The sequence below is a fragment of the Monodon monoceros genome, unplaced genomic scaffold, assembly GCF_005190385.1.
Source record: "Monodon monoceros isolate NGI ecotype Baffin Bay Population unplaced genomic scaffold, NGI_Narwhal_1 Super_Scaffold_11, whole genome shotgun sequence".
Lineage (NCBI taxonomy): Eukaryota > Metazoa > Chordata > Mammalia > Artiodactyla > Monodontidae > Monodon > Monodon monoceros.
Window position 1 is genome coordinate 47,712,516 of NW_021703767.1, and position 13,087 is coordinate 47,725,602.

The window sequence follows — 13,087 nt, forward strand, 5'->3', positions numbered from 1 at the left end:
ACTCACATCTCTTACACTAGGTACGTAAGAGTGACTTTTCTTGAGAAATTAAAGGCCTAAGTAATAATGTTTTAAACAGCAAAAATTTACAAGGAATAAATGTTTAAAAATTTAGCTATATGAATGATATTCTGATTATAATTTTGCTTATCTTTATAGAGTAATCTGAGTTAAGAAAAGGTCAATAACTTTATTTCTTATTGAATAAATAAGGTAATTTCAGCCTCCACACATTTATGTGTGTAATACATATCCTCATTTTTCATTTCTACCTTCCATTCCTAAAATGGTTTCACCCAGTATATCAGTCTGCTGGGGCTGCCATAACAAAATACAACCAACTAGGTGGCTTAATGTATTTCCTCATAGTTCCAGAGGCTACAGGTCTGGGATCAAAGGGCTAGCAGGTTTAATTTCTCCTAAGGCCTCTGTCTTGGCTTTCAGAGTACCACCTTCCTGTGATGTTGGTACATGGCCTTTTTTCTGTGCATGTGAATCCCTGATGTATCCCCTTCTTCCTGTAAGAGTATCAGTCATATTGGCTAGGGCCCACCTCATTTAACCTTAGTTTACTCTCTAAAGGCCCTATCTCCGCATTCAGTCACTTTCTGAGGTACCCTGGGGATTAGAACTTGTAACACATGAATTTATGGTCGGGGGGTGCACCCAGTTCAGGACATAGCATCTAGATAACCTTTAGCAGTAGTGTATCTTGCTAATCATTTGGAGAGCAGTTAATCCATCAGTAAGTTGTTGTTTGTTTTTCTTTTTTTCAGGGTGAATCTTCTAACGGCTCAAATGATAGAGGAATGAAATCACTAGTAAATAAAATGACTGTTGCTTTGAAGACAAAATCTGTTAATGTCAGGGAAAAAGTTATCAGTTTTATTGAGAATACATCAACTCCTGTGGACCGGTGAGTTGCTTATACAGTATGAATTTGTGATGAGTAATTAAAACTATAGAAAAGTATCTTAAAAGTAAATGTTAGTTGAATAGAATGTGCTCTAGAAAAGGATTGTAAATTACATTTTTTTTATTAGATTCCAGTTTTCGTTGTCATCACAGAGATATTCTTTATTGCTATAAAATTTTACTGTAAAGATTACTCTCTCTTCTCCCACTGCTCAGACTAGGAGGCAAGTAATAATTCTGCCCCTTCACGCCATTCATTAGAAAAAAATTATTCCAATGCTATTATGTATATGACACTTCATATAGCAGCTGCTTCCCACATGTCAAATGGTTGGGAATCATCTGCTAAGTGCAGTAATCTCATAGCAGGAATCTCTTTCTCCGCTTCAGGAATTTAAAACCTAGAAAATTTGGTCATACTAAATCAAGCAGAAACCCATTTTTGTAAAGTTTAAGAATTCAGATCTTCATAGAATTTTGTTCACAGCATGTGTGACCCCTATTTTCCCAATTACAAATGAAGTATCCAGCTAACAAATGATAAGTTTAAGAATGTCTGTTATATTGTTTCTTACTGGAACTGTGAGGGCACAGTATGTTTTTTGTCCTCCACATGTTGGTCTCATTGATCTTTCTTGTTCTTAGGGTTCAAAGCTAACCTAATAATCCCAGCGTGAAATTTGTTTCTAAGCAAGCCTGATCTTGGAAATGTGTTACAGTATTTAATTTCACTCTCATGTCTTACTTGCAGCACCCTAGGAGAGTTGAAGTATTTGATTTTAAGAACTGAATATAAGGCATTTACTAATTTTCACTTTATTAAATAAAGGACATATGCATACAAATTTTTTTTTCCCATTTAGTAAATAGCAAAGAAGATATAGATTATTTTCACTAATCCAAAAAAATTGTACCTTGTCTACAATGGACTAATGTTAAAGTGTTGTTATCAAGGCTGAAAGGTTTTTTTTGCTCATTAAAATTATGTCTGCTTTCAAAAGCCTTAATTTTAAAATTACTTTTAGTTAGTGCATTCTCAATTAGGGTACTATTTTTTTTTTTTTTTTTTTTCGGTACGCGGGCCTCTCACTGTTGTGGCCTCTCCCGCTGCGGAGCACAGGCTCCGGACGCGCAGGCTCAGCAGCCATGGCTCACGGGCCCAGCTGCTCCACGGCATGTGGAATCTTCCCCGACCAGGGCACGAACCCGTGTCCCCTGCATCGGCAGGCGGACTCCCAACCACTGCGCCACCAGGGAAGCCCTGGGGTACTATTATTGGTACATTTTGTAGCATGAACACTTAAAATTTATTTTAAAATGAACTAGTGATAATTCTAAATTGAAAAGACTATTTTCGTTAAAGAATCACTTGAAACTGACTTTTCTTCATTTTTCTTTGTACTTGGGATGATCAAAATATTCTTTTTTAATATACACCGTGGGTTAGAAAAACTGATTATATTTTTGTTTTAAAGCTTTTGCATTTTTAATAATCATATTGTTCTGTCCTCTGCCTCAATTTGCTATAGAATGTCTTTCAATCTTCCTTGGCCAGACAGAACATGTACCGAGCGGTAAGCCAATGAGTAGAGCAGCTTTACTGGACCATCCTTTTCCTTTAGCATGCTTCATGCTGTCTATAAGCCTCATGTTGTCTTGGCTAAAATTTCATGCAGCTGTTTCAAGTGCTAAACTTTTCTCATTCTGCTTTTAGGAGTGTGTGATGCTGATATGTTTTCCTTTTGGTTTTTTTGCTCGATCATTTTAATTTTTTTCCTTGCCTTCTTCTTTATATCTCCCATTCCTCATATGAAAATCAAGTACATTCAAACCCAACAACTTCATAAAATCTGCAGTTTTTATTCTGAGACAGAGGAAGGTGAAACAAAGAAAATATGTAGTCTCAGAGTTAGGAGGGTATTAGCTTTGGAGATCATTTACTTCTGTCTTGTGCTCTAACAGTAGGGAAAATTACAGCATCTGAGAAAAGGCACAGTTTGTGGTTCAAATTTTTTGTTATTTCATGTACACTATGTACACTATGTAGTTTTATAATATTGCTAGGTTTTTCTTAATAAGATGTATGTATTTAAGTTGGTGAGTTAACATTATATAAATTGGTGTGAACAAACTATAGTTCTAGGGTTCTACCTTTGCTTTTCCTTGAAAGAAATTAGGCCATGGTGGACATGTTAAAATATAATCCATCTCTTCTCTGACCCCAATAAAACGGGGTACTTATCATTAGATTCCATAGGTTTAAAGTTTAGAAATCTACTGGATCTTCAATTAGGATAAACAAAAGAACATTATACTGTATGGCTTTACAGTTTTTATACTCATGATTTTTCTGCAATTTGAGTTTGAATATCAATTATAGCAATCCCTATGAACATTTAAAAAGAAATTCTAATCATACTTTGAATGTAAGTTAAGCTTCAGAATAATGGAGTTGACTTTTTTAGCAGGTCATTTCAATATTTTCAGTGAATTAGAAGTAGCATTTTTAACAATAGTTTACTTTCAACTTACAGATAAGAGTTGGCCAATGCCAGTTACAGAGCTTCTATTATAATTTTATAATTTTAAAGGAGGTTGCTTCTTTTAAAATTATAATCTATTTGTGAATCACCTTTCTGTTTTCTCTTGTTACAGGACCATTGAATTAGTCTAATTTTAACTCCCAAGTTTTATCGCAAATAATTTTTTAAACATTCAAATTATCTTCTCTAGTCCACAGGCAGATATATCCATTTTGAAAATAGAGTTTACTGAGAAGTTAGAATAAATTGGGTTGGTTTTGAGGTCAGTAAATCAGGTTAAAATCTAGTCAAACTCTTGTAGATTTTGTTTCTGCTAAAAAAGCATAGATATACTGCTTTTTTTTTTTTTTTTTTGCGGTACGCGGGCCTCTCACTGTTGTGGCCTCTCCCGTTGCAGAGCACAAGCTCCGGACGCGCAGGCTCAGTGGCCATGGCTCACAGGCCCAGCCATTCCACGGCATGTGGGATCTTCCCGGACCGGGGCACAAACCCATGTCCCCAACCCGTGTCCCCTGCTTTGGCAGGCGGACCCTCAACCACTGCGCCACTGGGGAAGCCCTATACTGCTTTTTAAAAAGAGTCCAGCTTTTTTTTTTGGATGTCATTTATATTCTGGTTCAAGCATTTACTGTAAACATTATCTTTGTTACTTTCTATGTTATAGCAGTTTATACTTCAATATCAGGAGAGCACCAATAACTTAATCTCGTACAACTTTATAATCTAGACCGCACTAAAGTATTGTTACACAAAGCTATATTATCTTTGCCTTTTGTAAGTAAGCTGAATCTGAGTTTCATAGGTATTTGAATTATTTCTTTCATTTTCTTTAATGAGCATAGTTTGATAATTTATTGGATAATTTTACATTAGATATGCTTTAACATAAAAAATGATTTTATAACTTAAACTGTAAGCAGTGTACTGATTAACTTATAATTCTGTTATATACTCAACTCTCATTGGTTTTCTGTTGAGGAACGTTGTTTTGGGAGAAATAAAGATTTAAGCATATTTTAACAAAATTAGGTCTTCATTTTTATTGATGATATGTATTAAGAAATCATTTAAAATACAGATTTGATCTCTGTCTTCTGGAAAAATTGAATTCTAAGACTAAAGACACATAACTTGATTTTTTTCCGCATTGAACTCTCGATACATGACAAGGAAAAAAAAGCCATAGTTTTCCTTCATCATAGATTATCTTAGCTGAACCTTATTCTACAAATAATACAATACTCTTTCCCCAGAAACATGTGGTATTTTGTCGAAATATTTTAAGTTTACTTACTGGTTTATTTGAGGTTACCTGAAAAGTAATGAGGTATTGATTTTTATATTAAAAAAGAGAGGTCATACTTCCTGCAGAACTTACTAAGTTTGAGATTACATGTTTATGTTTCTGTCACTTGAAAGTGAAAGGCAAATTCATTTTCATGGTTTATTTATGTAAAAGAAGTAGCATCTTAGTTTCTGTTGAAACAAAAGTAACAGTAATGAAAAAAAAAATGAGAGGAAAAACCTTAAGACATTTGTACCCATATGAGAATTAGGCACTCCTACTGGAATTTGAATATTTGGTTTCATAAACTATTTTGTCTAACAAATGTGTATGTAGCACTTGCTGTATGCCAGGCATTGTTCTAAGAGCTTTACAAAATATTAACTGATTAAATTTTTTTGTTTATTTTTGGCTGCGTTGGGTCTTCATCGCTGCGCGCGGGCTTTCTCTAGTTGCGTGGAGCGGGGGCTACTCTTCATTGCGGTGCGCGGGCTTCTCTTGTTGCGGAGCATGGTCTCTAGGCTCACAGGCTTCAGTAGTTGTGGCTCGCAGGCTCCAGAGCGCAGGCTTAGTAGTTGTGGCACACGGGCTTAGTTGCTCCGCAGCATGTGGGATCTTCCTGGACCAGGGCCCGAACCCGTGTCCCCTGCATTGGCAGGCAGATTCTTAACCACTGTGCCACCAGGGAAGTCCTAACTGATTTAATTTTCACAGTAACCAGGAAGGGTAGATATTGTTACCACCATTTTACAGATGAGAACACAGAAGCACAGAGAGGTTAAGGAACTTCACAATGCATTGGTTTTATGTGAACATTAAAATTGTTTAAAATTTAATTTTTACAGATTTGAAAACATTCCGCATACCCAAGACCTTATGCCACTTTTGCTAACAATTTCCTTATCTTGTTTCAATTTCCTTAACATAGCTCTCCTGAAACTGGGTGGTACATGGTGGGCGCACAGAACATTTGTATTTTGTTTTAATATTCAAATGATACTTGGTGAAAATCTTTGGTAACTTAAGTAATGATTTCCCTCCTAAAATTCTTTGAATATAGGCATGTGAGCAGCAGTGACAGAGTGGGAAAGCCTTACCGTGGTGTAAAGCCTGTTTTCAGCATTGGGGATGAAGAAGAATACGACACAGGTATGGCAATACACTAATTTATAGACTGCTTTCTTCAAGCACCGAGAGTGATTATAGAGATAATTCTGGGAGTAGCTGAACAACTGCTTAAAAAAAAAAAAAAGACACAGTGAAATTCTGTAGAGGAGATTGGAGAGTCTGTGGTTTTTCTATTAAGAGTTTGGTTTTGGACATCTTAAATTATGCCATAGAAATGCTGAGTAGGCGGTTGATTATAGGAGTCTTTAGCTGAGGAGAGAAGTCTAAGCTGGTGATAATCTGGGAATTATCAGTGTATAAATAGTATTTAAATCCATGGGATTGGATTTAAATCCCCCTGATCCACCCAGGTAGGAGATTGAGGGAATTGAGACATCTGAAAAGAGCCTTTTGAAACTGGAGGCAGTAGCCTAAAGGGCCACAAGATGGGGATATTATGCCAGGGAAGCTTGTCATCCTCTGTGATTGTCTTTCTTTATATTTTAAAAAATAATTTATTACTTTGGTTCATAATCCCACTGCCCAGATTACCCTGCTTAAGTAATCATAATTAATATTAATGTGTATTGAATTCGAAAAAATATATTAAAATATGTATGGTATGTAAAGTATATGTTATATGTAAAAGTACAAAAAAATACTCCCAAATCTCATCTTGCTTTTTCCACTTAGTAATATATGTTTCATATTTTCTACCTCAGCCTGTATACCTTCACAGTTCTCTTTCTATTATACAAATGTACCATAATTAAATCATTCTGTTCTCTTTCTATTGTACAAACATACCATAATTAAATCATTCTTCTCCCAATTGACACTGGTAGTTGTCCAGTTTTATTTCTGTTTCAAATAGCAGTGGCTATCTTTATGCATATATCTAGGTTAACTTTTGCAAGTATATCCAGAGGGTAAATTCTTAACAGTAAGATTGCCAGATTAGAGGGACTCACATTTGACATTTTAATGGATATTACAGAGTCAACTTCCTGAAAACTGCATTGAGGTAAATGTAATTTTCTATATGTTATTTCTTTTTTTTTTGAAGCAAATACATAGAATTTTTATTTTCTCCTACACAAAATTTTTATATTCCTGTATATAAAATCCAAAAATACACTTCTTCTTTTATTTTATATTATAGTAAAATAATCAGTACATTGTATTTTATTTCTATACAGATTTTTCCCCAACACCTTCTCTAGCTATTCTTTATCTTCTGTTTCATGCACTTCTGTGTGCTATTTGTAATTGTTTCCTTTTCTCCTTTTTCCTCCCCCTCTTTTGCCATTTTCCTGTTACCTGTCAGTCTCTATCTCTCTCTAAATATGTGTTATTCCATTTACAAAGGGAGGAGGGAAATGGATGAATAAATGATGGTATATTTCACATATCATACATGTATATATACACGTATATATTTACACTCTGGAAGATTGCACAGTAATGAAAAATAAGAAAACTAGAGCTATGTGTGTCAACATGGATAAATTTTACAATGTTGGGAGTAGGATAGCAGTTGCAGAAGAATACAATTGAACAGTGTACTATTTATATAAATTTTACTTAAAATGCAAAACGCTACTGTATATCATTTAAGAATATTCATGTTGGGTTAAAAGTAAAGATGAGACACCAAATTCACATAGTCACTGTTTCTTATTGGGAAGAAAGGGGGATGTGACTGGGCAAAAATCCATGAGTGCTTCACTTTTTTATTTAAGCTAGAGGTGAATAGATATGTGAGATTTCATTTTTTATTATGTCTTTTTATAATTTGATTTCTTAAAAAGCAAAGAGAAGAATATCTACAATTATTAACTCTAGGGAGTGTAATTCCCCTTTGTTAAATTAGAGAAACAAAATAACTAGAATGTCTTATATTTCTTTCACAAAAAATCCCACTAAATAGATTTTTACTTATCTATCCCAGCATGGATTTTTTTGTTGTTGTTATTTTCCTTAAAATCAGAAACCAGCAACTCTGCAGATGGAGTGCAATCTATAAAAATATTGAATCACTATGTTGTACACCTAAAACCAGTATAATTTTGTAAATCTACTATACTTCAATAATAAAAAAAAAAGAAACCAGCAAGAGAAAAAGAACTCTGCCATCTTTGCCCTCAAGATAGCTGCTAATATTATTATTGGACAATTCTGCCATCTCTCGACAGACTAGTCATAGATTAGAGTTATGTTATATAAATCAAAAAAGTTGAGGGCTTCCCTGGTGGCGCAGTGGTTGAGAGCCCGCCTGCCAATGCAGGGGACACGGGTTCGTGCCTCGGTCTGGGAAGATCCCACATGCCGCGGAGCGGCTGGACCTGTGAGCCATGGCCGCTGAGCCTGCGCGTCCGGAGCCTGTACTCCGCAACGGGACAGGCCACAACAGTGAGAGGCCTGCGTACCGCCAAAAAAAAAAAAAAAAAAGTTGAAATTCCTCATAGTTTAATATTTTAAAAGTATATTCTCAATATTTTCACACCATCTAGAATGATGTTTCATAATCTTTTATAGTAGTACCAGTGGCATAAGGAAATATAGTAGCTGGGTTAGAATTTCTTTTTTCCAACATGTGTGTTTAAAATACTACTGAAATTTTTTTCAGGCTATTAAAAAATGTATCATTTTTAAAGTTGGTGATACCCACTTTTAACATCTTATAATTCTTTATAGATGAAATTGACAGTTCTTCAATGTCAGATGATGATAGAAAAGAGGTTGTAAACATTCAGACTTGGATAAACAAGCCAGACGTCAAGCATCATTTTCCTTGTAAAGAAGTGAAAGAAAGTGGACACATATTTCCTAGGTACTTTTTAAAATACCTTCTTCAGAAGTAAAATTGAATTTAGGGAAGAATGATATAAAAGGTAGCTGCAGAAGAAATTTTATGTATCCAAGTACAATAAGATACAATTTCCTGGGGATTTCCCTGGCGGTCCAGTGGTTAAGACTCTGAGCTCCCACTGCAGGGGGCACGGGTTCAATCCCTGGTCAGGGAACTAAGATCCCGCATGCCGTGCAGTGCAGAAAAAAATAATAAACAGACACACAATGAGATATAATTTTCCTCTGTCAACTTGTATTATATGTCTTGATTTTTAAAAAATATTTCTAATGTAATTTTTTTATTTTGAAAAATTTAAACAGAAAAGTTGAAGACATAGTACATTGAATATCTTTATAAGCCTCTCTCAGACTCACCAGCTTTTAACTTTTTTCACACTACCCCATCTCTCTCTTTATGTTTGTATATACATACACACATACACATACACTTTCTTTTTGTCATACCATTCAGAAGAAGCTTATAGATATGACACTTTACCCCTAAATGCTTCCGCATAAATCTCCAAGGAATATGAACAGTCTCCTCCACAACTCCAGTAGCACTATCACATCTTTAAAAACTTTAAAATTAATGAACATCATTCAACATACAGAACACACTCAAATTTTTCAGTGTCTCTAAAGTATCTTTTATTGTCTTTGTTTTTTTCTTCCTGGTCCAGGATCCAGTCCTGTTTCACACATTGCATTTGCCTGTTATCTCTCTTTAGTCTCACCCAGTGTAGAACAATACTGCTTCCCTCACCACACTTCCCCCTTTTCTTCATGTTGAATGAATCCTTTTTGAGTCTAGGCCAACTGTTCTGCAGAATGTCCCACATTCTGGATATCTGATGTTTGTCCTGTTGTATTTCATAAAAGTGTGTGAGTATTATCACTATACTAAAAGTGAGCTGAGACACAAAGCAGGGTGTGTGTATTAATAATTCTATCCCTATTTTGCCTGTAGGATCCAGTTAAAGAATATTATTAAATATGTAAGGCAGCCCAGGTATTGCTTAGTGGTCTTTGACATAAAGTATATGTTATGGTATGTTGAATGAGGATAGTTTACTGTTAAAAGTCTGAAAGGTAGTATATTCCAAATACCATATAGAATAGATTCTAAAAATTTATTATTTTAATGATTTCTAATTGTATTGTAGTTTTTATTATATTAAATATAATTTTTGCTCTTAAACAGTTACAGGATTATCTGTTAATAAAACATTAATTTTGCATACAACTAAAGGAAAATTAAAAGCTGTTACTAGGTAGCTTATTTGTTTATAGACGATCCTTTGCCTTCACTTTTTAACTCAAAAGTAATTTCATCTGGAGTTGAACATTTTTTATAATTGGGGCTGTTGAAGTAATAGTTGTTTTAAATGACATTTCTTTAAATTCTTTTTGTTTTTTTAATGCTTTTGTCCCTCTCAAGTCATCTGTTGGTTACTGCAACACATATGTACTGTTTAAGGGAGATTCTTTCACGGAAAGGATTGGCTTATATCCAGTCTCGACAAGCACTAAATTCTGTGGTTAAAATAACATCCAAAAAAAAACATCCTGAGCTAATTACCTTCAAGTATGGAAACAGCAGCACTTCAGGAATAGAAATTTTGGCAATCGAAAGGTAAGATTTTCTTAGGATGATGTTATCTGAATTAGTGAATTAGTTCATTATTAAACACGGTTTGTTTCTCTATTTTGGGGAATGGATGGTGGAACAGGATACTTGAACCATTTTTATTAGTATTCTCGCTATCTTTCTTCTTACAAATTTGTAGTACTATATGGTTTAGCCATTAGCACATGATTTCATTAAGTGCAGTAGCTAATTTCACAAACCTTTTGACAGAAGGGTCTTTAGGAATAATCTACACCAGTGCTACACTAAATGCTGGTTTGCAATTAAATACGAGCTTTTATTTTCCTTCATCAAATAATTCTTGTTTTAAAAACGTATCAACGAAGTAAGCAGTGTGCTGGATGATGTAGTTAATTTACAGTCTGGTACAGGTTCTTCCTTATCTCATTGTGTACCAGTGACAAACAGTTCATGGACTGGCACAAGGGCCGTAGACCACACTGCTCTCGAAGCTAAACCATCTTTAATCTTACAGGTAAAAATGTGAAGCCCAGAGGGGTTGAATGACTTCCAGATCTTCACACTTGTGTTAGAACCAAATATAGCCCTCCTGACTCCTGATCTCCAGTTCATTCCACCTTGCTCTATGTAATATGAAAAATCACCTTCCTTTTGCATTTAGATTTTCTTTCTTTAAAAATAACTCTTTTGAGTATATGTTGAAATAAGTGATGGGGAGTACATAGGAGGGCAACTGTGCTTGATTTGTAGGTTACTTCGACATTGGAATTGATATCTAAGTTGAATCCTGAACAGAAGGCTCTATATTAATATATATATTTTTCCCCCATAGGTATTTGATTCCAAATGCAGGAGATGCTACCAAAGCCATAAAACAACAGATCATGAAAGTTTTGGATGCTTTGGAAAGTTAATATAAAATAAAATTATTTCAAAAGAAATTAAGGCAACCAAGAGAAATATGGACATATTTTCCTGACTGAGTACTAACCGGAGACTTTCATTTGCTTATGGGGGTGCTTGCATAGCAAGTCTAAGAAGGTGTAAATTATTACAGTCAATCTCTGGAAAGTTAAATTGTTTTAAAATTTTCTTTTGCATTTTTGGTTTTGTAAAATGATTTCTTATAAAGGTCAGTTATTAAATGACTTTGAAGTAACTGACCGTGCGCCCTTATGAACTAAGGGTGCAGAATGCAGTTCTGTTTTGAAGAGCTGTTTTAAGGGAACACGCATCAGTTTAGATTTAAAAACAACCATACACATATATATTTGCAGTGTCTTCACTGAAAATTAGAGGTAGAATTCATTGAAGAGACCCCTTTAATTGCTACATTTAGGTTTACCCACTGAGCAGTATGAGAAACTAAAAAGTATTACGTAGATTAATAATTAGCGCTGTTTCTGTTCTTAAAAAGAGTGAAATCTTTTTTAATGCAATGGATGAAGATTCCAGCCAACTCAAATGCAGACCAACTAGTGAAATGTTGAAACATCAGTTTCTAAGTCATCTTTGCACCATTAGCTAATAGTTTGAACACTTAGTGCTTCAGATACTAAACTTCATCCTAATTGTCTCTAAGGAGCAGTTAAAAGCATTATAATAAGTAGGTAGGCATGTTAAGATTAAAATTAACACTTGGGGGACTGACTTGTATCTTTAAAAATGTCATTGGTCTTTATTACCAGAGGAATATTTGATTTAGAATGTTTCAAAACAGGTGTTGAGTACACATGGATTTATCCTCAGTGAGATTATGTCTGTGACCACACTATTATCCACCTAAAGAAAAGCCAGATAACCAGAGAGCTGTCTAAACTAGTTTTTATCATCACTTTCTGAAATTTCTTTTTCTTCTTTGGTTTTTGTTCTCTTACTAAAGTTCCAGTGGTTTGAAAAGATTTTTAGTCTCTTAATATGACAAAACTGAAAAGTGGTCTGCTTTATTTTGCAGCTTTCTCAGTTTAATTCATTGAGGTTCATATTAGACACATTTGGTGAAAGAAATCCAGGAACACGTTTGGGGCCATGGAATGACTGCTTATAAAATCTGTTTGGGAAGTAGCAAATCCTCACAACCTGCTATGTCCTAAAATGTAATGGATTGTCTCTAAGAGGTTGATAGGAGAAATATTTAGATGTATTCTGTTTACAGCCAGTTATTTTAATTTACTTAATGGAAATCAAGTGAAAAAAAGGCAACATAATTAAAGATATTTTATTCTAATATCTAAATAATAAAGTTTGACTGGTTGAAGACATTTGCATGAAATTGCACCTGGTGCAATACTTGATATTTATAACTCTCCCCACAACTGTTGTATTGCATTTTTTCCCTTCTTTTGGTGCCCCTTTTAGAAATGTCTTGAAGTCTCATTTTTTGCCCATTTCAGCCATGGGACTTCTTTCATAATATTAGTGTAAAGATATTTGTGTTACTCTTTATAAATTACAGTTGTAAATAAATCAGTACAGTTTGCTCAAAACTTTGTTCTTAAGGACAGTGTGTCTCTCCCTCTCTTTTTCTCCCTTCCCCCCATTTGTAAATCTCTATGGATACAACAAAATTAGGAAATTGAGGTCTATCCTTTCAGTGGAATTTAAATGTTCAGATTTTAGGTTTGAAAGTATTAGATTCCTATTTCTGTTCTTCTAGATGGGGAGGAGGAAAGAGGTAGTTTAAAACTAATTACATTACATCTACATGTAGTAAATTCCTCCCTTGAACTACTCATCTGAACTTCAGTTTTCTCATCTGAAATAGCCCAGTTA

The 13,087-nt window shown here is 34.5% G+C and overlaps 1 protein-coding gene across 2 annotated transcripts in view; it reads left to right on the forward strand.

The window, feature by feature from the left end:
* TBC1D23 (TBC1 domain family member 23) overlaps window positions 1–12,813 on the forward strand; it is a 63,704-nt gene extending 50,891 nt beyond the window's left edge. Inside the window, exons 14-19 of one of the 2 annotated variants that reach the window (XM_029213791.1) lie at window positions 777–916; window positions 2,445–2,489; window positions 5,804–5,892; window positions 8,548–8,683; window positions 10,145–10,339; window positions 11,148–12,795. In XM_029213791.1, coding sequence (XP_029069624.1) covers window positions 777–916; window positions 2,445–2,489; window positions 5,804–5,892; window positions 8,548–8,683; window positions 10,145–10,339; window positions 11,148–11,229 — 687 coding nt within the window. In that variant the 3' untranslated portion in view covers window positions 11,230–12,795. Of the gene's footprint in view, window positions 1–776; window positions 917–2,444; window positions 2,490–5,803; window positions 5,893–8,547; window positions 8,684–10,144; window positions 10,340–11,147 lie in introns of both variants that reach the window. The other variant, XM_029213792.1, reaches the window with a different exon arrangement.
* Window positions 12,814–13,087: the final 274 nt, after the last annotated feature.